The 21,960-nt window shown below is 45.1% G+C and overlaps 1 protein-coding gene across 1 annotated transcript; it reads right to left on the bottom strand.

Moving 5' to 3' along the window:
• Positions 1-107: 107 nt before the first annotated feature.
• On the bottom strand, positions 108-13,302 carry MRPL4 (mitochondrial ribosomal protein L4). Its single transcript, XM_020815379.3, has 9 exons — positions 13,149-13,302; positions 11,334-11,421; positions 11,047-11,215; positions 10,081-10,132; positions 7,585-7,702; positions 7,233-7,339; positions 4,054-4,163; positions 1,425-1,495; positions 108-373 (listed from the first exon to the last, which is right to left on the bottom strand). Exons 1-9 carry the CDS (start codon positions 13,194-13,196, stop codon positions 228-230), a joined length of 909 nt encoding a protein of 302 aa, XP_020671038.3. The 5' UTR covers positions 13,197-13,302; the 3' UTR covers positions 108-227.
• Positions 13,303-21,960: the final 8,658 nt, after the last annotated feature.

Below are 21,960 nucleotides of genomic sequence, written 5' to 3'. Positions count from 1 at the left end.
TCACTTGTACAAATCCCACAGGGAAACCCTACCACTCCAGATTTTCTTTTAATTTTACAGTATTTTTAGAATTGCAACTGTGTCAAAAACAAAACAACAGGCCATGATTGTGGTCAATAAGCTAGATTTAATGTACTTTTTTTAAAAAGTGTACTTCTTGAGTGTGCTCAAAATGATTTACAGCTGCCCTTGCACACCTCCATCCAGGTCCATCTTTGGAGCAAAGGCTAAGGGAAGTCACTGTAGGGCAACCGGAAGGGATACAGCGGCGCGTACCGGACGTCATGCCACAGGAGTTTCTTTTCCAGGAAGTCAATTGTATCCAAGGTGAGCACTAAGGTATCATACTTCAGCATGCTGTGCACATTCAGACCTGGGGACATGGAGGAAAGAGAGGCATGTGGTCAGGTCGTATCTACCCTGCTTGACTCCACCGAAGAATGAGACCAACAGAAAGTGGCGCAACTTTGTAGCTCTCTTTTCATGATGGGGGGAAAAAAACCACAACTGCTGGGAAGCTTAACCCAAAAACGTTGTGACGTCAAGGGAAGCACAGGACACACAATGGACTATCGGTCTGTCTTTCCAGACTATCAACAAATCATGGTATGCAAGAGGCCTGCAGGCAGCCCAGACTCTTGGTTTGCTTCTCAGTCATCAGCCTAGCCAACAGAAAGGGAGAAACACATGGCTCCATTCAGTGCTACTGGGAAGGCTAGCAGGTGCCCATCAGCCACTGAGTTAAAAAGTGTATGGGGAAAGAGATCTCGTAGTGGTGCGTGTCAGGACGGGAGCTTCTTTAGCTGTCTGTAGCAGGAAGAAGGACATGCAGTTCTCCAAATGTCACTGGACTGTATCTCTTATCATCCCTTATCTTTGGCTTTGTGAAGTATGACTGATAGGAGCTGTACTCCAGTGCCATCTAGGGGGTTGTATATTCCCCACTTATACTTGTTAGGGGCTGACTTCGCTATGGACTCCCCTGTGCCGTCCTGTCCGGCATAGCTACATACGGAAAGATCTTGCTCACTGCAGCAGCAAGCTCAGTTCATGTTAAAAATACCTGTAAAGCAGAAGAACAACTAATCCATTTAAGAACACAAGTGATCCTTTTGCCCCCGCCCCCCTGCAGAGAACCTTACTGTGAACTATTTTGCTCTTATGGAGATAAGATGAATACCTAAGATGCAGCCTATGTATTCACTTCATTTCTTGTCAAGACTACATTGTGATGACCAATTGTAAACAATAACAAAGGACACCATGAGTACAAGAACAAGACGGGTCTTCTGCAGCATTCTTCAGTCCTGCTCCTTTGAAAGGAGGAGGCATACATGCCTGGCATGGAGGACCCAGGCTGTGGTACCTAAACTTGCAGGGGAGGCATCTTCATGCCCTGCTGACCCACTTGTACCCCTACTCACCTATGGCTGGCAATACTGTGATGGTTTTAAGACGACTTGTCGCAGCCAGCATGTTCTCAGGTATTTCGTTGCTGGAAGCCAAAAGTAGAAGAATTAGGGGTTTTGCAAGGAGAGGCCCAGGGCCTTCTGGGTGCAAGGTACCCTGTTATCAGTGTGTTGCGCAGGGATCCTGGGTGCCCACCTGCCTGCTGCCTCAACCCCCCTCTCTTCCCCGGTGTGGTCTGTTCAAAGACGACAACATATTTTAGGAGTAAAAGGACTCGAAGCTTCTTTGATTCAATCCAGAGGTGGGCAGGATGCTGCCAGAAGCTGCATGTGGTGCAGCGGGACCCAGTTTTATTTATAGGTTTCATTTCCAATGCGATGCCCTACACTTTTAGGCCCCAAAGCACCCCCACTGCTGTTAAATACATTTCAAGGCTTTAAAAAATAACTGAACTCAAAAAGCCTTCAAGGCAGTGTGGAAACAGTTGTGCTGTGTTTTGAGACCCACCCCCTGCCCCAAAGGACATCTGAAACTCCGTCCTGATTTTTTAAAAAATCATGGACTCTAGCATGTCCGAGGGGCTTTTTAAACCCACCCCACCCAATATTTAGAGAGGAAATGGAAAGCCAGGGAGGCAACCCTTGAAAATCCAGGGATAAGCATTTGAACCTCTGCAGATGTCAGTCCATCTTAGTGGATTAGCTCTGTCACTCTGATTCTATACCACGGATTCCCAACCTGTGGGTTGAGACACCCAAGAGGGAGTCACAAAGTGTTCTCTCTCTCTCTCTCTCTGTGTATGTGTCACTGAGATTATTTTAGTCTGTGGTCATGGTGGGGAGTAGCTAGCACTGGTAGCAAAAGCTCTCTCTCTCTCTGGGCTGGTTTCCCTGCTCCATGAGAGACGCAACAGCAACAAAGCAGGAAGCGGAAAAGGCGGCCACTGTTGCCCACCTGAGAAGGTGGCAGACGTGGCAACAGCTGGACAAAGCCTCACAAGAGGCAACCAGGTGAGATTTTGACATGCCTTGTTATGAGTGGCAGAGACCGAGCTCCGCCCCGCTACCCATGAGGGGAAGAGCTGCCTGGCAGGGTCCTTTTTTTATGGCAGGGGGTTACAGGTTACTTGGCTATTATAAAAGGGGGTTGTGACTTTAAAAGGCTCAGGAAACCCTGTTTTACGGGGTTAACCATGTCCCACTGTTGCAGCAGAGAAGTTCAGCCTTGTGGAACCCATGTGGCGGCACCTTGGCGGTGGCTTAAACTTTGAGAGACTACAGCCAGCTTGTCACAAGCACAAAAGCTTATTCTTTGCTCCATCTGCTAGTCTTTAAGACACTGTCATCAGGACTGCCTGACGTTTCAGAGAGACCGCCTTCCTCCCCGGCCAGCGCGGCCCCGCGTCACTCATGGCAGCGGCAGCTCTTTCTGAAGTGCACCCAGGGTATAAGACGACCCCCCCACTTGGACGCATGTTTTTCAGGGGGAAAAAGTCATCTTATATTCCGGCAAATATGGTAGTTTATCTAGAGGAGTAAAAGTTCCCCAATCCTGTTAGAAGATTTAAGCCAACACTAGACAGGCACATTTTGTATTTGTATCCCTGGGTATATGAATACAAATCACGGCACCACAGGTGCCACAGAGGTCCATTCGTCCTTCCAGAACTGGACAGTATACCCACTGGTTGCCACATCTGTCATCACTGACATTGGGCCAATCATGGAAGTAGCCCAGCTGGCGCCTCCCCACGCAGCTGACCACTCTGGCGAGGAGGTGGGATGAAGAGTCTCGCTGCTCAGCTTCTGAGAAGTCAGGCTACTTTCGCGATTGGTGCAATGTCAGTGATGACGGACACGCATGCTGCGTGGTGACAAATGAGTGAACCAGCCAGTTCTGGGGGGAGGAAATGGCCCTCTGTGACATATGTGATTCCAAGCTTTGTATATGTATCCCCAGAGGTATGAATACAAAGTGCCCATGTCTAGTCAACACCCTTTTCCTTGTATTCATTTTTTAAAAAACCCACTCTCTTCCACTGTATTCAATAACTTCTGGCTTAGGCCCGTGATTTTCAAGCTTTCTTTTTAAAGGGAACAATCTCTGGCCCAAGCTTTCTACTTGGAGGGGATAACTTCTGGCTCTGCATTATCTTCCACAGAAAGTCATGTGGATCTCACAGCTTTCCAGGGCAGAATCCTTGGAACAATCCTGGCCACACAGTCAGACTGTGGGAGACACAACCTGATGATACAGCCTGGTGACGGGATGATCAGTTACTGATCGTCCCGTCACCCTGAATTTAAAAAAAGGACACAGCCCTGAACAGGCCCAACACTCCATTCAAGGACGTATGAGCTGTGGCATGTCAACTCCCATTTACAACAGTCTGCTGGATGTTACTGATTGTTTCATCCTGACTCTGACTGAGATTCTGCTGAGCCCAGGCTTCCCTGGAACATAAGTCCGGGAACTATACATTCAGTCAAAACCTGTCCCAGGTTCCTAGACTTTGTTTCCGAGGCTCAATACACCAGCAATCCTTGGTTAAATTAAAAGAACAGATCTCCCACCAAGCGGTGGCCCCAGAGAAGGCCCCCAGGCTTGGCCCGCTTCCCCAACCAGACTCTGAAGGAAACTCACACATCTGCAATCAGTACTGATCTTCCCCAGTGCCTGTATTGGGCCAGGTCTGTAAGATACTGGGGGTCAGAAGTGGGAATCTCCAGGGAATCGACAATATGTAGACCATCCTGTAGGTGGAAGAGAAAAACAAGATATTTTCTTGTCGCCAGATTTACTGCTCTTTTTCTTTAAAAAAGAAAACCCAAATTATTTTTTCTCATAGGGAAGTTGCTCTAACTGATGAATCACTTTGGCTGTCTTTCCCCACGATACAAGCCACAGTCATTGACAAGATGCCAACAGACTTGCACAGCTATTCCAAACATAACCCCGTTCATCTCATGTCATTAAGATATCGGGCACTGACATTTCAACTTGGCTTCTCTAACTGCTATACAGAAATGTGAAGACCCAAAGAGAGGAAACTTTCTCCCATCTCAGAAGGCAATGATCAAGGAAAGATTTACATCTCATGTCCCCCTGATTTTTCCACTGATGGGCCGTCACAGAATCACAAAACTGTAAGGGGTGTCAAGGGTCACTTGAGTCCAACTCTCTGCTGATGTAGGCAATCCATGGCTAAAATTTCCCCGAGAGTTGGCCATTATAACTTCAGTTTAAAATGGAGAGTCCACTATCTTCCAAGACAGTCCACTATGTTGGCAAACTGCTGCGCCTGTCAGAAGTTCTTCCCAATGTTTTCAAAACCACTTTTCTTGTATCCCAAATCCATTGTTTTAACACCCACCCTATGGAACCACAGAAAAGAAGCTTCCTCCATCTTCCATAGGGCAGCCTCCAGATATTTGAAGATGACCTTTATACTGCTTCTCAAATTGTCTCTTCTCCAGGATAAATATAACTAACTCCCTCAACTGTTCCTCATGAAACTTGGTTACCAAACCCTTTACCACCTCGGTCAGTGTCCTCTCAACACACCCCAGTTTGTTGATATTCTTCTTAAATGCTGGTGCCTAGAACTGGACACAGTACTCCAGATGAAATCTGAGTAAAGCAGCATATGCTGTGATGGCGAAGATCCATTCAACTTCCATGAAGATCCATGGAGTCAACGACTGCTCAGGCAGATCTGGACTTCCACTTCCCCCACAGATCAGAATGGACTTTCACAGAAGGTACGTGGTGGCGCTGCGGGCTAAACCGCAGAAGCCTGTGCTGCAGGGTCATAGGACGAAGCAGTCGTAAGATCGAATCCACGCGACGGAGTGAGCTCCCGTCGCTTGTCCCAGCTCCCGCCAACCTAGCAGTTCGAAAGCATGCAAATGCAAGTAGATAAATAGGGACCATCTCGGTGGGAAGGTAACAGCGTTCCGTGTCTAAGTCGCACTGGACATGTGACCCCGGAAGATTGTCTTCAGACAAAAAAAAACCGCTGGCTCTATGGCTTGGAAACGGGGATGAGCACCGCCCCCAGAACAAAAATTGTCAAGGGGAACCTTTACCTTTACCTTTAAGCCAATGTCAACATTCTTGGTCATCAGAAAGGAGGAGCAATCCATGATCCAGGACCCAAGCAAGCTAACAAAGTGGCTGAAAGGAAGCCTTGATAAAGGTGTTCAGGATGAGGTGAAGCTTCAGTACAGGAATCTGTGGCTGCCGAGAGGGCTAATAATGGAAGTTTCTACTGTATTAGAAATCTCTTTATAGAGATATATGAGCTGAGGGGGTACCTTACCATCCTAAAAGGTGTGCCTTGAAGTGTGCTGGGATGGAGGTCTGAGGACAGACCAACCTGTAGGAATTCCACTTGCTTATGAAGACCAGCAGAGATGCCGTCCACGTGGCTTTTCTAAGCCATCATAAGAGAAAACTTTTCACAGTTCCGTTATAAATTCTCAATGTGGAAGGGTAACGAGAGCCTACTAGAAACCAGTTTATCATTAGTTTATTTCATGGTTGTTGTGGGTTTTTTCAGGCTTCTTGGCTGTGTTCTGAAAGTGGTTCTTCCTAACGTTTCACCAGTCTCTGTGGCTGGCATCTTCAGAGGACAGCAAACTGTGCTCTGGGTAGGCTTGAGAGTGGGTGGAGTATTTGTGGCTGTGAGAAGGCTAGTTTGTGAGGTAGGCTATTGTCCTAATCAGGAGATGGTTGATTAATGTGTTTTGTTGTGGATGTATTGTTTTGATAAGGAGGGGAGATTATCTGTCCCTGTGGTTGATGGGTGTCATTAGCTGGTCTTTTGTGTGCAGTAATCCCCTGACCTTGTGGCTGGGTAGAGTTCGTTGACCTTTTGCACTCTGTGTTCTTGAGAGCTAGGAGCCAGGTTTTGTTGAGTTTCAGACATTCCTCCTTCCGGTTGAAGTTCTGTTGATGCTTGTGGATTTCAATGGCTTCCCTGTGCAGTCTGACACAATGATTGCTGATGTTGTCTAGTATTTCAGTATTTTGAAATAGAATTTCATTTCCAGTTTGTTTTATGGCATGTTCAGCTACTGCAGATTTTTCTGGTTGTTTTAGTCTGCAGTGTCTCTCATGTTCTTTGATTCTGGTGTGGATGCTTCGTTTTGTGGTTCCAATTTCAATTACTTCTCCCACTCAGTTGCCAAGCTGCTGCTTTGAGCTAGGCTGGGCTGCCGAGCTGAAGCTGACCATAAGAGGGGGCGGTGTGATATTGGCAGGAACCAAGGGCCTTCCACTGCCAGCTGGGAAATCTGTGGAAACCTAAGCCGTTAAACAGCCACCAATACCGCTGATGCTTCTGAGCACTCTGGTATTATGAGGGCTGTTGAGGGGAAAGCACAGTGCAAGCCTAGAGGCCAAGGAGAGATCAAAACAACTTGATTGTCCACCTTTGGAGTTAGGAAATGAGAGGAGGACTTGAACAGTTTAGCATTCACAGGAGAAGCAAATAAGTCTATTTGGATTTTTAAAGTAGGTAGCCCTGAATTGACCATGGATTACATAGCACCAGACTTCTTATGTTTGGATCTTCATTATAATTCATACTCCTGCCCTCCCCATTCCTGTAAAAATGTCTGTCGCCTAGAGCTGTGCATCAGAAGACACGGGCTACAGTCCATGAAAGTTTATGCCTAAGAAAACTTTGTTGGTCTTAAAGGTGCTACAGAACTCTTAAATCTCTTTGAAATACCCCACCCCACCCAACCCGGAAGAGAAGTTCACCAAGACACTGGGCAGAAACATTTTCATTTCCATAGAAAATAGAGCAGGCATACCTGTGCCAGTTTCATTGTCAAGGCCACCTTGAGGCCCTGGACCCGCACTTTCATAGGGAGCATATAGTAGTAGCTGGTGGGGCCACGAGGGCCATGGGAGACCCCCCCTAAAAGGAAGATTGGAAAAGGACAGAAATGTTAAGGGGCTGTTTGCTTGGCCTTTGAAACTCTCTCGGCTCTGCCCTCCTCTAGGTCCAAAGATAATATTTGGACTCTGTTGAAGAAAATGTCCGTGAGCAGAGTTTCACGGGCCTGCCTCCCAAGCCAGAAAGGCCAACAACTCACTAAAGCCACGTGGTTTGCAAAGCTATAGTACTATAAGCAAGAAAAGCTGCAAGGGAGAGCCACTTACCGCCACGCCACAACGGTGACCGAATACTGCCCTGCCGTGACCGCCCAGTGTGCTTCTGTGGCCGGGGCTTCCTGCCGCCACCACTCACCTCTGCCCGCGTTTTTGTTTTGGCATAACTCTGGAAAATTAAAACTAGGTCAAGTACTCAGCCAGAGCAAAAGCCAGCAAATACAAACAACACGGAGCATTCAGTAACCCTCACAACAACCTGCCAAAATTAGCCCCGTATTACTAACCCTCTATTACAAGTTGGGAAGACAATGAGAAAGAAGGGCTTTCCCAGCATTTTCTGAAATAACCCCCGCTGGAGATGCCTGGCTGCCAGTCCAGTGGTCCCCAAACAGCGTGGCCAAAGGCTGGGCTCACCTTAATGGAATGTACGGCAAAGGTGAAATGTGAACCATGGCTTTTCCATGGAACAAACAAACTCTCCCGCTTTGGATATTCATTTCCCAACAGGAGAAAGAGCAAATATCATCCTTCTTTGGACGCCCAACCGTCCCCCTCAACCTCTCCTCACAAAGTCCCGTTGTTCAAATCCTCCCAGGAAGACCAACTCCCCCACCCGCTCCCCCTGCCTCTCTGTCCCCAACCTCCTGCCACAAAGACAATGGAAGTTCACCAACCCGAATTAAGCAAGGATGCCCAAAGTATTTACAAAATGGCAAGTTCACCACCATACAAATGCCAAACTTTGAACCATTGTGTCAAATATTTGTATCAAACACACGAATGCAAATGCATTTATTTACCTCGCACACATATATTTATAAATTATTCGCAATGCAGTAGGGTCGCCATATCCATGGGATCAATACTAGTTGTTTCACTTATCTGCTTCCTGAAAATATGAAATAACAACTCCCCACCAAGAGAGATGCATTTTGGAGGTATATTGCTAGAACTGTCCACCTTGGGAGGGAACTAGAGACTATGCCAACCCCCCCAAGGGATACAGCAGTCCTCCGGTACAAATTCTTATTTTTGTAAATCCATAGGAAAGAACATGTTTGATATTCAAATATGGCCAGCTAAATTACTTCCCACTGATGCATGATACAGTGGTGCCCCGCATAGCAACGATAATCCGTTCCTAAAAAATCGTCGCTATGTGGGGCAAAAAAGCCCATAGGAACGCATTAAAACACGTTTAATGTGTTCCTATGGGCTGTAAACTCACCACTATGCAGAAATCCTCCATGCGGCCACCATTTTTGCTGCCCGGTAAGCGAGGAAAGGGCGCGAAAACGCTGCGAGTGGCCATTTTCTTCACCTGGTGGCCATTTTGGAACCGCTGATCAGCTGTTCTTAAAACATTGTTATTCGATAATCGGTAAGTGAAACACTTACCGATCATAGCAAAGCAATGTTTTGCCATTTAAAATAACGTTATGCGATCGCTTTTGCGATCGCAAAAACTCAATCGCTAAGAGGATTCGTCATTAAACGAATTGCTCGTTAAACGGGGCACCACTGTATTTGCTACTTTGGCACATCATTCAAAAACAGGCCTGGGGGGGGGCAAGGTGAAGGAAAAATACTGCTTCTCAATTTTTTATTTTTACACTAAAAAACTGCCCTGGGGAATTGTAAGGAGGTTCTCCTCTGGCCGAGGGGGCGCTGGTGGTGTAGGCGGGAAAAAGAGTCGGAGGCTCGTCATAAAATCCAACATTGGAAAGTTTATTGTTCACAAAGCTTAACTCTTTTGGATCAAACGGATCCTGCAACAAACAGTCATCTAACAAATGATACCTCTTCGCGCGCACATCAGGAGGCATCTCTTGAACACCTAATAAGGGGCCGGTCCGAACTTCTCTCGGTCGGTCATTGGGCGGAGGGGGGCACTCCGAACGGCACAGACCGTTCCGCAGCAAGGATGCCTCGCCCAGTCCCCTTCCAGGGGCTTCTTCTGATATTCGGGTCCAGGGCGTATTACCCTCCTCCCACCAGGGTAATTGCGATGGTGTACCGTTACCAGCCATTCCAGAGGCTCATACCACTTCTCAGACCCCCGAGGGAAATTCGGATCTGGCAACAAACCTCCTCCAGTTGCCAGATTAGGGAAACCGGCCGCAGCTCCAACAGGAGTCTCAAACCCAAGCATGGGTTCCGTCTGGACCCCTCGGTTCTTACTCCTCTCTATATTCGCGTCAGTGCAGATTCTAAAAGCCCGCGCGTTTTCCCCTCCTTTTATCTCCTCCCAGACTATCAAATCTAGCTCCTCCCCTCCTTCCTCTACCAGGCACACTTCCGTAGATTTGACTGGCACTACTTCAGTCTGTTCAATATCAATCAGTATTCCTACTGCGCATTCCGCCTCTTCTACTGTATGGCTCTCCACGGAGGACGGCGCACTCCTCTTTTCTCCTTCACAGGAATGTGGGCACCTTGCTTGTAGATGCCTTTTAAGGGCCCACTGCTTGTTTTGTGTCACTTTTTAACCAGACAGTCCAGCTAGTCCCTGACCTATAATCTTAGCCACAGTCCAATACTCACAATTCTCTTAAAATTCTTCTGCCAGATAGCCACTGCATGCAGGATATCAATTCTGGGGAAAAACACAAACCAACCAGCCAACACACAGAGTGAAAAACAAGAGTTAGCAAAAGACCTCAGAAGAGGCCAACATAAAAGCAAATATTTCCATAATGCCCTGAATACACTTGAATTTATCCGATTTTAGAAGCTAAGCAGGATCAGGCATGGTGAATAAGTGAATGGGAGACTCACAGAGAATACTAAGGATCTCCAGGTAGGCCTCGGAGAGAATCCTGCCTGAAACCTTAGATGACTACTGCCATTCAAGAGTAGACAGCAGGTCTTACTCTTTGGGTAAGGCTGCATCCTATATTCCTAAGAGAGGGAAAAAGTGCCCATAATGCTCTAAAATTTAAACGCAAAACTATGGGTCATGGACACTTCCTTGTCATCCCAGAGAGGCAGCGGAAGCAGAGGGCAGGGAGATAGGAAGTTGCACCCTGGTCTGCGACATCACAAAGAGCTGAGATTTCAACTGACAGCTAAAATTGGGTTCGGCTTATGTTTGCTCTGAAGGAACTTTCCAAGAAAGAATAAACCCAAAAGACAGTGTTGTGCAATTTCTGATAGGCATTAATTCAAGCAGCTTACATCTGTGGGAAGGTCTAACCCAGTCCCTACCACTGACCCTGTTGGCAGTGGCTTCTGGAAGCTGAAATTTCAAACATGAGCCTTAAGAGCCCACATATATCCAACCTGGTTTACTTCTAACCCATATTCCGTCACTTGCCTCTAGAGATTTTGCTCCCCTACTTCCAAGCCCTACTCCTTGATGCAAAGAACCCACTATGAAAGATCACTCTAGGAACTCTTTGCTGCTTTGTGGGTTTTTCCCCCTTTTTCTGGCAGCCTGCTTGTTCATTTTCAGCTTAGCTCTTATAATCGTAAGGGTTAGAAACATGAACACAATATCCCAGGCCTCACCGGGGCATTACTGCAAACACATCTGGATGCAGGTCTACCAAGCCGAGATGTCTGGCGTCATAATGTTTCAGTGATTCCACCCACGCCTGGACAGGTGTAAGGTGTTTGGGGACAGCAATGCTGCATTTTCGTAGGATGGGGTCAGTGGAGACCACAGCAGGATGTGTTTCTAAAATAAGATGAAAGGGGCAAAAAAAAAATAAGGATTTTTATCTTCTAACACTGCAGGGGCATTGTCTTCAGAAAATGGTATATCCAATCAATCAAATAAAGGTTTGAGGTCTTACCTTCTGATGAAGTTGCCCCCACTTCACCAGCAGAAACACCAGCGCTGCTTAGTATATCTGTCTGTTTTGATGACGTGGTAGACAATAGCTTGGGGTAGAAATTAAAACAGAAGTAGAGTGAGACAGCTAATGCCACTGGTGATCACTACTACAGTGCACATAGAAATGAACTACATCTAGGCATCCTTCTTAAGCAACTCTGATCTTTCAGCTATGAACAGCTGGCACATAACTTTTAATGAACTTGATGGAATGTCATCTTGGTGCCATTTCCTTCATCTTTCAAGCTGCAGCTCAAAACCCAACTTCCCCAAGAAATGTTTGAGGTTTAATCCCACAGTTTTTGCCACAACACTCCTAGTCCAAAGAAAATCCAGAAGAACACTGCAACCTTGTGTAAACTTAGCACTGGTTAAGTTCCACTGACCTGATACACATAAGCTAAAATCATATGTGACTGTACTTTCTTTTATGTGTCCCCTTATCTTTACTAATGTCTCTCCACATTACTATAACATTAGTTCCTCAAGGAAGGGATCTAATGCTTTGCATATGCCTCCCCCTATTTGGGGGTTTATGTTTCTTTCTAAAATTAACTTGTGATGCTAAAGGATGGTGTGTGTTATAGATGGAAACTGAATATTATAAACACAATGAAGATAATTGGGAGAAGTCTATTAACAATCAAAAAGTTAACTATTGCAGAACCATGTAATTAAAATACAGCATTTACTGTCATGTGCTACTGTAGTGGTGGCTGCCCCTTTCAACGGTTTTGAAAAAGGGTTAAACACATACATGGAAAACAGGACTATACCCAGCTATTAGCCACAGGAATTAAAAATGCAAGTTCCAAATGCATTTGAAGTAGTGTATTCTGGGAAATGCTTGTAAATAACCATCTCCTCAATCAGTTTGAAAAAGTAGTCATTCTGGCTGGGGGATTCTAGGAGTTCCCATTAGCAAAAGTGACTCCCCAAGCCTCTGATCTTCATGTTTTGCATGCAGTCTTTGCAGGGGATTCTGGCTGACTGTGGCTAGAAGCCAACTGCTGCATTAGACAGACCCTTGGTTTGCTTCTGCAAGACAGGTTGTTCTGTCCTTATCAGAGTTGGAAGGAAATTCCATGGCCCAAAGTTTGTCCTTGTCATGATAAGGGAGTTGTATTTCTTCTCTGATGCAAACTGTATCTTTGGGCCACTGTAGCTTATTCGGAGTCTTATTTTTCAAAGATGCAACCATGTTAACCTGTCTCAGAGTGTTGGCAAAAATTAAAGGGAAAAAGAGAACAGGGCAAAAGCAAAATACTGTGACACTGTTTTTACTGCAAGGGCCCACCTTCCTCTCTACACTGCAGCAAAATTTGCTCATTCAGTCATTTCAATAGAAACTAGATGACTTTTTCACACGATGCACGAGTGACTTACTGGAATTTATTGCCATAAATGCACTAATGAAAGGATAAAGATGGGCTTGAGAAAGCATCGGACACACTCATAGAAAAAAACACCTATTCAGCTGTTATCTGTCCCAAGTAGAACCTCCATATACAAGGGCAACATACCACAGAAGAACAGATGCTGTGGGGTTAGAACAACTGGAGGGGGGGCCTGTTGCTTCCGAGTTTCTTCCAGAGGCACCGTTTCGATGGCTCCTCTTGGTCCTGGGATGGAGGGTCTTTGGGCTAAATGCAGCTGAATTCTTGTCGTGACGCCACCCCCTAAATCGCTCCCGATCCTTCTTTCACCTTTCCTTCTGCCCGCCCTTGCACCCACTGCAAGGGCAGTGAGGGCCCATCCCCATAATCGCGCTCACCCGTGTAAGAAGTCCCCTGTTCACCAAGGAAACCTGGAACCGGATCATCTTGGCTGATCTGATCCTTTCCTCCCCTGAAAGCTCAGCATATGCGCCCACGAGAGGAAAAGGCTACTGCCGGCGCTGACTGATGACGTCAGGCGCGAAAGCGGCTTTCATCTCCGCACGGACATCTTTGAGAGCCGAAGAGAGTGATCACTGGTTATACGATGTACTACAGTCACGTCCGGTCCTCATTTGATTTCCTTCTCCACTTTAATTACAGTACTTATACAAATCGGAAAGCGCGTTGTAGTTCGGGCGCTCCCCCCCCCCCGCATTTCCCACCCGCATGAAGAATCACAGAAGTCAGCTTGTCAGACGTAGAATCGCACTTAGGTAGAAGCAGGTCCAGTGTTCTTTTTTTTTTAACCGGAAGTTTAAACTGAGTGTCACTTTTTGTATCTCTACAGTCCTCCATCCCGGAGAGGTGTCACGAGGAGAGGAGGGACGGCGTTTAACCCTTGAGGGGACTGCATTAGCTGCAGAGGGGTTTAAGCGGAGGAGTCGGGGGGGGGGGGAGGTCCGGCTGACAGATTTGCCTTCACCCTAACCTCTCTCACGCAGTCATTGGGGACATGAAATAAGCGATATTAGCGCGCACCTTCACAAAACGTGGTCACTACATTTTCATTACGAAAAACTAGTCGAGTTATGAGCATTCGTGTTGAACTACAGCTCCCAGAATGCTTCGAAGGTCCATAGCTGCCCGGGGAGGTCGGTATTTGCAGTCCAAAACCAGAAATACAACAGTTCGTATTACGTTAAAAATATGCTACTAAATTGATGTAGGTACAGTCCCTTTCCCATGCAGAGGGCAACTGTTACCTGCATAGTTATTATAGCTAGTTCAGTACCTTTCCTGCACCATCAAGTAACAACTCATTCATGGGCTGAAGTCCTGCTAGTGTAGTGAATTGCACTGGAGTAGGGCCACTGAATCAGTGGAAATGTGGTGAGTCATATCCTCTGTAAGTTCCATTGATTCATGTATGCCTTCTTCAACTGTGACTGACTCGGTCAATGCAAGTAGCAACTAGAGTGGGCTTGTTTGAATCCATGCCCCTTAGGAAGTAACTCACCAAATGTTCTCTGATTCCATTCGTCTACTCTTAGGTGACATACTATGCTGATCAGTAGAATTTCAGCTATAGAAATGTGTACCAGGGATGCATATACAAAGTTCCTTTCCCCGGGAAGCATGCTTTTTAGGTAATTGAGAGCAATACTCTTGTTCCACTAAGGATTTTGCTTAATTGTATTGCTGTATTTCTGTAACCAGTGTGGATTCCAAAGATCCGAGGGCGACACAGACACACACCCAATCCTATGACCTTAACAGACAACACTTTGCTCCTGTGACTCCTACCTTATCCATCCCAATTTTCACAAAAATTGGAATTGGGGCGGGGGTGTTTTAACCAAAAAGAGAGCCACTTGTTTTTTGTTTTTGTTATTTTTAAAAAACCAATTTAACAATTTTAGAGGTGAGAGGCCAGAGGGTGGAGTGCCTCCACAAAATGACAAAACAGCCCTTCATCCTCCCTAGAAGGGTACAAAGAGCCTTTTTGCGCCAGAAAAATAGGGTGTTGGGGGTGGTATTTGGACCCTTATGGTCCATATATTAATCACCCCTGCTTTATGTATATGATTTTACTTAAAGTAGATATCCTTACATGGTATTCACTCTGCTGTTGTGTTGGTTATTTTTAGTGTTTTATTGTAAGCCACGTTGTGAGTACTTTCAACAGAAAAACAGTCTGGTCGAGCAAAGTTTACAATGAAGCAACCCATGTTGCCACGGCATACCCCACCCTCTTCTATGTCCTGCCCACAGATTCAGCATCCATTTTGCTGGAGTTGTGATCACCCATCTACCAAGACAAGTTCTAGTTTAGCCTTCAGATGAAAAAACCATGTCCTTCAAAAATGTCTGATTGCCTGAGTTTCTATAGGAGTCACCAGCCGGGCTGTGCAGGGGACCGAAGCAAGTCCGCAACAGTGCCAAAGATTCACACAAGAGTCTGCCCCGAAGGTGCTGCAGAATACTTTCCCTTCAGCATAAGGATTAGCTGACAGAACCAGTCACATCTATGCAGCGGCACAGCAGAATGGGGGAGGAAAGGAACTGAGGATGGGGCTGACAATCACACAGAGTTGCACCAGGAGTCTCCTCAGTGACGATACAGTGTGCATGCACCATCATTTAATTCAGTGTATTCCTTGTGGAACACTGTAAATTCTCTCATAGCATAGTAACGTGCCTGGCTTTCAACTATGAAATTTACTGCCTTAATCCTACAGTATAAGAGCACTAAGTGTCCAGAATGCCTCCTCCACTCCTCATAACCCTTTTGAAATCATTTTAGTTTTCTGCTCTCCATCCTGCTTTGATGCTGTTATCTCTTTAGCGCTTTATGCACTGAGACTTGGGGAAGGAGCTGACAGAGAAGGAAGTGATACCTGGTAGACTGAAGGTGGGGTTTAGTTACATCTGGTGTTGCCATAGGATGGCTCCGATATGGTCCAGGGGCAGATCCCAGTTAGGCCCGGATGCTCAAGCCCAGCCAGTGGCAGACGAACATGCAGTGGAGCTAACAATGAGCATTCATATTAAGCCAGTCTACTCCCTTGCTGCTTTTACAGATCCTGCAGTCACACACAGCTTCTCCTGGAAAAAACAACACCGAAATGTCTCTTCACACCCTAAAATTTGGCAACCTTGGGAAGGAGGGGGTTTGTGATCAGGAAAGATGTGCAAGGGAAGGTAGAAGATAATTCAGCACTGTTTTTTTAAACAGGAAAATATTTGAAAAATGTACATAGTCATGTATCATAAACATTCTGTACTGTTGGAGGGAAAGCACCCCCATTTTAAGCCTCTTCTTTTTGAAGGAGTGATTCATACATTTCAACACTGGAAGTTTGAAAAAAGATTTTTTTTTTTTAAATTGCTCCCAGTTTCTTGGCATTCCTGATCATGTTCTTCAGCTTTCCAGGAAAATTGTTTCATTACAATAAAATGACACCAAAAAAAAAAAAAAAAAAGATTTATAGAAATTCTCAGTTATTTCTCATAACTAAGAAATGATTTGGCCTTCATGGACAGAATTCTGTCTAAAGATAATTAAGTGAAAAGTAACATTCACTGAAGCAGAGCGCAAGCCCTCAAGAAGCTGTACTACCCAGTCAGAGCTCATCAAAATACGCCTGTAAGAACTGCCAATGAGAATATTTTCCTAATTTGTTGCCTCTTTTGACAGGGATTTCCGGTGAGAATAAACCCTAGATCTCAACAGTTCCGAGGCAAATGCTTTAGGATGGCTTAGCCATGTGGGCAGCTTTTAGGAAAAGCTTTACTGGCAGTGGCTCCTAGTGGTGCGTCCCTCATGTTGATCATATGGGCTGAGTAGGGAGTGGGCTTGTTTGCCTTTTTGCATCATCTGAGATTTGGATCTCTTAGGCCCAAATGAGATGTTATTTTGCTGCAATCGACATCCTTAGAATATCCAGTGGGGGGGGAAAGATATTACATCTGTGTGGAGCCAATGGACTTCATGCCAAACTATATGCGCTCAGTAACCTGTTACTAGAACGGCAATCACTTAGTGTTCCAGAGACATGACTCAGGCAGTCTTTTGTATCCGAGAAATCAGACTTTCAGATGAAGACCTTGCTTATGTCTTGAAGTCCAATTGCAAAACAAAGCTGATTTTGCAAACCGTGGGAGGAAAAAAAAGTCCCTTGACAAACAAAATAGCTGCTAGCTCTTAATTTCTTTAATTTCCTTAATTTTAATGATGGGTTATTTTTAAAGCACAATTCATCCCTTGATCTTTGGGAAAGTACCTAAGATGATGCTGCACCGTTATGCAAGCACTGTGACTCATTGGATGGAATAAACGGTCTAAGGCTTGTTACTCGCATCTTTAGATCAAGATAGTCCATATGTACTTTTCTAGTGATTTTATGGCTGGCCCACCTTCCCATGACCATATAGGAGCCATCCTACACCATAAGGAGAGGTGAAAGTCAGGTGGGCTTACAATAAATGTATATCAACAGCAAATTTATACTCTCCGGAAATCATAAATGATTTGTGGAGAGTATAAAAATGTGTAGAAGGAAGGAAAGAAGGATGGACGGACTGACATCTGCTTTCCTGCTGGAGCTGTACTTAAAAACTATTTGTACTAATTGGAAGGTAATTGAAATCTTCCAACTGGGGGTGGGGTTTGATGGCAGAACTGAATTTTAGCACAAAGTTCTATAATGCTAAACTCCATGCCTAGAAGTGGGGACAAAATGACTAAAGATAGAAAAAGTCACAAAGTGTATCATTGTGCTAATTGAAACAAGGCAACTATTGTATGGGTGGTGGGGAAAACACACACACGCCCATATTATTGCAGAATTAGATACATCAAAGAGAACTACAGTAATGATCCTTCTGGATAAGCCTTAGGTTTTCTATTTAGGATACAAATCGGGTGGCACTTAAGGAACCAATAGAGGGCAGTCCAAGCATATTTTTCTGCTGAAACAAAACATTTCCTAAAAGACAGAATCTTCTCTGCCATAAGCAGAAGAGTTCAAAAGTACATTTTAAGAAAAAAAGAAAGAAAGAAATCTGCAGCACAGAAACTTGGACCCCATCTTTCACTTAATTCTCTTCCTGTGTAAAGGAAATTACCCATTTTTATTGTACACCAATTTGGGTTACCAGGGAGAATAGTGGATTCACAGGAATACCCAAATGGTTTACTTGATCCTTGAGAGATCTAATCTGCCCATCTCTTGGGTGTGTTTGCTCTTACATACAAAAAAGCCTATGTCTTGCTAGTGCTCACACCTAGCATAACAGCCTGCATCCAGTCCACCAGAGCATCCAAGCACAGGTCAGAACTTACACGGACATACCTGATTCAAGTGTGACAGGGAAAGAAAGCTGGGTGTTATCTGCACAATGATGACACTTGGGACAAAATCCTGTTGGTGTAAAGTTACACCAGTGTAAATCAGGTCTGGTGTTGAAAACAATCAAGTTAAACTAATTAAATCTTCCTAAACACCCTTCAGTTTCTGAGGTTCCCTAGGGCTTTTAAATTCCCCCGGGGAACCTTGGGGTGGAGGGGAGAGAAAGCCTTTAATAGTCAAAAATTACCACTGGCTTACCACTGTCAGTCCCGATCTTGCCTCAGAACCTGAGAAAGGGAATGGGGATAGAAAGCTTTCAATTGGTTTAAATTAATTATTTCTGGCACTGGATCTAATTTACACCAACAGAACTTTACACAAAAGGATTTTGATCTTTCAGATTTCCGGATGACCATTTTCAATGGCTTTCTATAGATATGAAGCAGCCTTAGCGTTCCATATCATTAATACCAGGAGCTGAGAAAGAGTCTCATCGCGCCATTTCCGGAGCCTGGACAAAGCCATTTAGGACACCTACCTGAAACTTTCCAGGTGGGTAGAAGCAGAACCTCTAAAGTATAATGCCTCCAACACTGAACACAATGTGCCAGTCCAGACGGATGGTATCAGAACCTGCTAAGAGATTAAGGAAGAGAAAGAGGGATGCACAACACCTCTGGTTCTCTCTTTCTCCCTCTCTCCCCAACTTTTCTCTTTCCCTCCCATTGTCTGTCACTCACCAGGGCGACTAAGGCCAGTTCAATACCCAAATAAGGCTTAAGCGCAGAATGAGATGGATTCAAATTATTGGTCCCATCCAAAGTGTCTGCAATGGCAACACCACACATCTCTCAAGGAACTTCTCCCCAAAGCAATATTTGTCTCTGAATGGTATCGTTTGTCAAGGACTGCTCACAGGACGACTGCCAAGACGAGCTTGTGGCCTCCCACTCCCACCACCACCCTGCCTTCTAACTGAAAGGGAGGGAGGGAAACCAGCTGGGACCAGTCCAGTTGCCAACATGTGACTCCATGACCCACACAAGAAGCATGTCAACTGAGGAGCGTGCTGTTTTCCAGCTGACTGGAAAGTAGAACTCAATGACACAACAGCTTCTTACTTAATAATTCCAAACAAATGTTCTTGTGGTTTCCTCTCCTTCCATCATCTGCCTTTTTGACCCAAAGGAAAATGTCTAATGATCACACAATGACTTTTGCAAGAGGGGCCGTTATGTGAGGATGATGGGGATATAGCATAGGTATCCTTCTGTCTTGAGAGACTATGGTAACGTGCTCTGAATCGAGGAGTGTCCTCTCCAGAGCATGAAGCCTGGGTAAAGTAATATGGAGGATAGGCTGTTACCCAAGCACCAGATCCCCCCTCTCCACATTGCTGAAATGGTCCAATGGAAAGGCAAGAGCCAATGCAGCTGGTTCCAGCATACAACAGGCAATCTTGCAGATGTCTTGCTATCTTTGTCTTTCTGGATGGAGAGATGTATCAGGTTACAGACACAATGGTATGGAGCCCTTAGTGATGTCTGAACAACAAAATAGACTGGTGGGTATTTCACTCTTAGCAGTACAGGTTGTTATATGCTCTCAAGTCACTTCCAACTTATAGTGTCCGTAATATGATTTTTGGGGGTATGTTCAATGTTTGAAGAGTAGTTTACCCACTGCCAACCATCCAGTGAGTTTTGATTACCAGATGGGGGGTTGAACCCAGGTCCTCTGAGTCCTAGTCCAATGTTTTATCTGATACACTACACTGTCTTGGGCCTACCATGTGCCAGGGCAGGCACCTCTGAAGGCCTATTTTCCTGATTCCATTCTGGCTTTAAATACACACCTGTTCCTGTGTATAATAAATTTTATTTATTATAAGTACTTTAATCCCACTTTTAGTGGTAATGCCCTTCCTATAGAACATCCTCTCAGAGGTTTTGCCTGGCACCCACCTGAACAGGGAGAAGCACCTCGCGCCAAAATTGGAGAGCAACATTTTGATGTGCCCACTACCTGAGGTGAGAGCCACCAGGGATAAAAGAGCATAAGTGAAATTCTGTTCAAAATGTTAAGGAAAATGGAAAGGCTTTTTGTCTGTTGGCCAAAAAAATAAGGTGGGTGCCAGGCAAACAATCTGAGGGGATCTTCTATAGGGAGGGCACTACCACTAAAAGTGGGATAAAAGTACTTATAATAAATAAAATTCCACTCTCAGGATTCTTTGCCTCAAAAGACAAAACAAAACAAAACAAGAAAACCTAATAGGTCTAGCCTACCAAAGGTAATCCTGGGTTTGTCTTTTTATTTTAGCAATAATTTTATTCCTCAGCTTATCAATATGGCCATTACAACATGTAATATATGAAACAGCCATTTTTATTTCCCTGGGATTCTCTGGAGAACAAGGTGCAAGCCGGATAGTGCTCTTTGTCCCACCGTATTATTCTGAGCTTAAAGTGGGGCTGTCGTTCCCCCACCACCACCATGTGCTGCCATGCTGACATGAAGAGACTGCCCAACAATTATGCCATACATCATACCTCAAATGTGTGAGGAACAAAATGAAAGGCTATTCCTGTCCTGTTGTAGTAAAGGACGGGCCATTGCTTTATTTTCAACCCATGGCAGGGGTGGGTGGGTCATTTTTGGCTTGGGTGAGGCACTGTCCCGTGACTAGCTATAACAACGTATCACAGTAATTATTTGCTATCGCGATAGCATCAAGGCCCATGCCTAGCAAGACAGAGATGTCAGCCACGTGCAGAATCTAGCCATCATTCATCATAGAAAACCAAAGGTGGAGAGCAGTTTGGAAATTTTGTTAAAGAAGATGTGAATAAAGCAGGGCACTGCATGCAGCAGGCATCTAATTAGTCCCATTGGTCCAGAACATTAACTTGGACAGCAAAAGGAAGGATTTGTGTGCTAAGTAAATCCCTGGTAGAATGGTAGAGGAGGAGATTAGAGCTAGATCTGGAAAGGATCTGAGAAAAAAAGCCACTGCAGAAGGAAAAGAGATCCATCAGCAGTCAAGGAGCATTGCGTAAGAGAAGTAAGAAGGGAAATCTAGAAGAGGGGGAAAGGACCACCACGGAACACAGGGAGATGTCCACCGCAGAGCTTATGCTTGATTATAAAATAAAATGCCCACCTCTCTCACGCAATATGCCTGGATAGAATTCAAAAGGTGGTGGTGGTGGGAAATGCAGCAAAATATTCCACACTGCCCTTGTAGTGTGGGGTCACGAAAAGTCGGACATGATTTAACGACTAAACAACAACAACGACCCTTGTTCTCTTGTTGCTTCTTGCTTGTTTTATTGAAGTGTGGAAATCCACCCACTCCTGCCACTTGAGCTTGGATTGTCATGGATATTATCTCAGGAGACGGAATGTATTTTTTTGGATAAGTTTGTCTCAACTAATACAGTACATCCCTTGCCAACAGGGGCAGTCCAGAGCATGATACAGTATAGACCTCATTTGTTTGTCCTTGTAGTCACTGAAATTTGCATTATCTGCTGTTCTATATGCCTGTGAACAAAGTCTTAACAGTTTTAGAACTGACAAGTGATAAGCTGATTAACGAAGTAATCCATCTGTTGATTTTAAATGCATTTAGGTCTCAGCACATGCCTTTTTGTAGCATGCCTTTGCAGAGCAAAAAAAAAAAAGCTACAAGGGAGTCAGAAATTTAAGGCTGCCTTTCAGGTGTCCATAGTGCTGAACAAACACAAGGAAAAAATTTAGATTCTCTCCCCCCTGTTCCCCGCCCCGGCAACCTTCTTAATGAGAAGGGAGGGCCAGTGTGGTGTTGTGGATAGATTGTTGGACTAAGCCTCAA

This window comes from Pogona vitticeps, chromosome 2 (assembly GCF_051106095.1).
Source record: "Pogona vitticeps strain Pit_001003342236 chromosome 2, PviZW2.1, whole genome shotgun sequence".
NCBI classification, from domain to species: domain Eukaryota; kingdom Metazoa; phylum Chordata; class Lepidosauria; order Squamata; family Agamidae; genus Pogona; species Pogona vitticeps.
This window is presented reverse-complemented; position numbering and strand designations above follow the sequence as displayed.

Bases quoted from the DNA above. Each gene is read 5' to 3' on its own strand.
- MRPL4 (XM_020815379.3), bottom strand. From the start codon at position 13,196: ATGATCCGGTTCCAGGTTTCCTTGGTGAACAGGGGACTTCTTACACGG. The intron at 7,703-10,080 runs GTGAGTATTGGA...TTAATTTTCCAG, and splicing joins AGAAGAATTTTAAGAGAATT to AGTTATGCCAAAACAAAAAC. The intron at 374-1,424 runs GTGAGTAGGGGT...CCATGTCCCCAG, and splicing joins CACAGTATTGCCAGCCATAG to GTCTGAATGTGCACAGCATG.